Source organism: Triticum dicoccoides, unplaced genomic scaffold (assembly GCF_002162155.2).
Source record: "Triticum dicoccoides isolate Atlit2015 ecotype Zavitan unplaced genomic scaffold, WEW_v2.0 scaffold4864, whole genome shotgun sequence".
Classification (NCBI taxonomy): domain Eukaryota; kingdom Viridiplantae; phylum Streptophyta; class Magnoliopsida; order Poales; family Poaceae; genus Triticum; species Triticum dicoccoides.
Window position 1 is genome coordinate 1 of NW_021276187.1, and position 2,381 is coordinate 2,381.

A 2,381-nucleotide genomic window follows, 5' to 3' on the forward strand; every position below is an offset into this window, starting at 1 on the left:
ATATGTCCCATAGACCAAAAATTCCCCTCCACTCTTTAGGTCACTATAAGGTCATCGCTAATCACGCAGTATCCGAGCTTTTTTATGCTTGTTTCGCCTAATTCAAGTTGCAAGAGACATGCACTCTGCAAGCGCAGGTTCGCAGGTGATTCATTCCATGCGATTGTCAAAGGAAACCTATATGCAGTTAATGTATACCAGAGCAGCACTTTCTCAGCACATCATGCCTGCATGGAATGGTTCTTGACGTTTTCCACTCAATATTGAACAAGTCCGGCCGGCGAGGAGAGCAAGGCGGAGGCACTGATCCCTTGCAGCATTCAACGGTCAACCTCCCACGCACACCGGCACCGCGAGATCTCGAGGCCGATCAGACGGCCGACGCGCAATCAGTAAGCAACTTGATCCCTCGACGACAGGAGGAGACATGGCATCTAACGTCGCCGGTCAGCCGCTTGAGCTGACTGTACGCGCGCCCGCTCCGGTGGAAATTCGCGTCCATCTCAACGTGCGTCGCCCACGAAACGCGGCCGTGCCTATTGCATGCCTTCGTCGTCGTCGGTTCCGGGACGACCCTATAAATATGTCATCCGTAACCCAGCCAGAGCAAACAACACACGACACGAAACGATCATCATCTCTCTAGTGGCTAGTGCGAAAGGAAGATGGCGACTAAGCTCGCAGCGCTCGTCGTCTTGGCCGCGTTCCTCGCCGGGCCGGCGGCGTGCGAGGGCGCCAGCATTTGCTTCAACGGCTGGCTGAGGCTACCCACCTACAACCCGTGGCTCTGTTCTCGCGGCTCCAGGACGAGAAGCCTTCCGTGGCAGCGGGGGCGTTCTCCCTCGGGGTTAGGGCTCGGCCACGGCTACTACGACAACAGGTGGTCGAGGTCGTACTGCCCCAGAGCGGAAGGGATTGTGAGGGGTGCCGTGAGGGACGCCGTGGCCGCGTACCCTGGCATTGGTGCGGGGCTCATCCGTCTCTTCTTCCACGACTGCTTCGTTCGGGTACCAGCACAGCTCGTCGATTATTCTAGCTTATTAGCTAACTGCATTGCCGTTCAAGAAGATCAACATGTTCTTTACGAGGTCTTTATGTCATAATGTTATATTCAGGGGTGCGATGCTTCCGTCCTCCTCACGACGACCAACTCCAATAACAGCGACACGGAGAGGGAAGGCCTTCCGAACAAGAACAGCCTGCGAGGGTTCGAGGTGATCGACGCGGCCAAGGCGGCGATCGAGGCCGCCTGCCCCGGCAAGGTCTCGTGCGCCGACATTGTCGCCTTCGCCGCCCGCGACGCGTCCTACTTCCTCAGCAACCGCAGGATCAACATCCGGATGCCGGGTGGCCGCTACGACGGGCGCGAGTCCTTCGCCAACGAGACCGACCAGCTGCCCGGGCCCTTCTCCAATGTCACGGAGCTCCAGGCGAGTTTCGCGGCCAAGGGGCTCACCTCAGACGAGATGGTCACGCTCTCCGGCGCGCACACAATCGGCCGTGCCCGCTGCATGTTCTTCTCCAGCCGCTTCTCTGAAATGGACCCGGCATTTGCCGCCAAGCTCAGGACCCAGTGCAACGGCAACGACGACACCAATGTGAACCAAGACGATGTGACCCCCTATGTCCTGGATAAGCAGTACTACGAGAACGTGATCGACAGGAAAGTGTTGTTCACCTCGGACGCCGTGCTCAACTCGACGGAAACGATGACGCAGGTGAGAGAAAACGCAAACAGGGCAGGAGCGTGGGAGAGGAAGTTTGAAAGAGCCATGGAGAATATGGGAAAAATCGGGATCAAGAACAGAGCCGACCAAGGCGCAGAGATCAGGAAAGTATGCTCAAGAGTCAACAACTAAAGTTGGCGAGTAGTAACGCGGGGTGGCTGGCCGGCTCCATGGCGGGATCGCCTGATGGACGAGATGTAACTTCGTCTAGCTACTGTCATTGTTGGTTTTCTCACACTAAAACTCGGTGTGTGTGTGTGTGTTTTGCGATTCAACCTTGCTGCCTTTTATTATCTAAGTGGCCTCAGCTACGACAATTTCACAAATATAATCCGGTGGAATATCGAACCAAGTCTTCCATGACTTATTCAGACAGCCATTTCTAGCTAGTTTATCTGCCGCAGAATTTGCGGTTCGATTAGCTCAAACCACAGTAAGTTCATCATGTGAGGAGAGAAGCTCTTTGATCTCTTCGATGAGGGTACTACTAGGGAAAAGTCTATACACAAAATCTTAGCAGCAGCGCGGCTCAAAAAGGAGCGCTGCTGCTAATTAGTAGTAGCGAGTGTGCTGGAAACTCGTTGCTGATAAGTTTTTAGCAGTAGCGCGCTCTGTGTAAACCGCGCTGCTACAAATATCTACCGGCGGTGTTCA

At 54.9% G+C, this 2,381-nt stretch overlaps 1 protein-coding gene across 1 annotated transcript; it reads left to right on the forward strand.

Annotated features, from left to right (window-relative positions):
- The first annotated feature begins 665 nt into the window (after window positions 1–665).
- LOC119346743 (peroxidase 2-like) lies at window positions 666–2,085 on the forward strand. Its single transcript, XM_037615922.1, has 2 exons — window positions 666–1,007; window positions 1,116–2,085. The coding sequence occupies exons 1-2, from the start codon at window positions 666–668 to the stop codon at window positions 1,857–1,859; spliced, it is 1,086 nt and encodes a 361-aa protein (XP_037471819.1). The 3' UTR covers window positions 1,860–2,085.
- The last annotated feature ends 296 nt before the right edge of the window (window positions 2,086–2,381 follow it).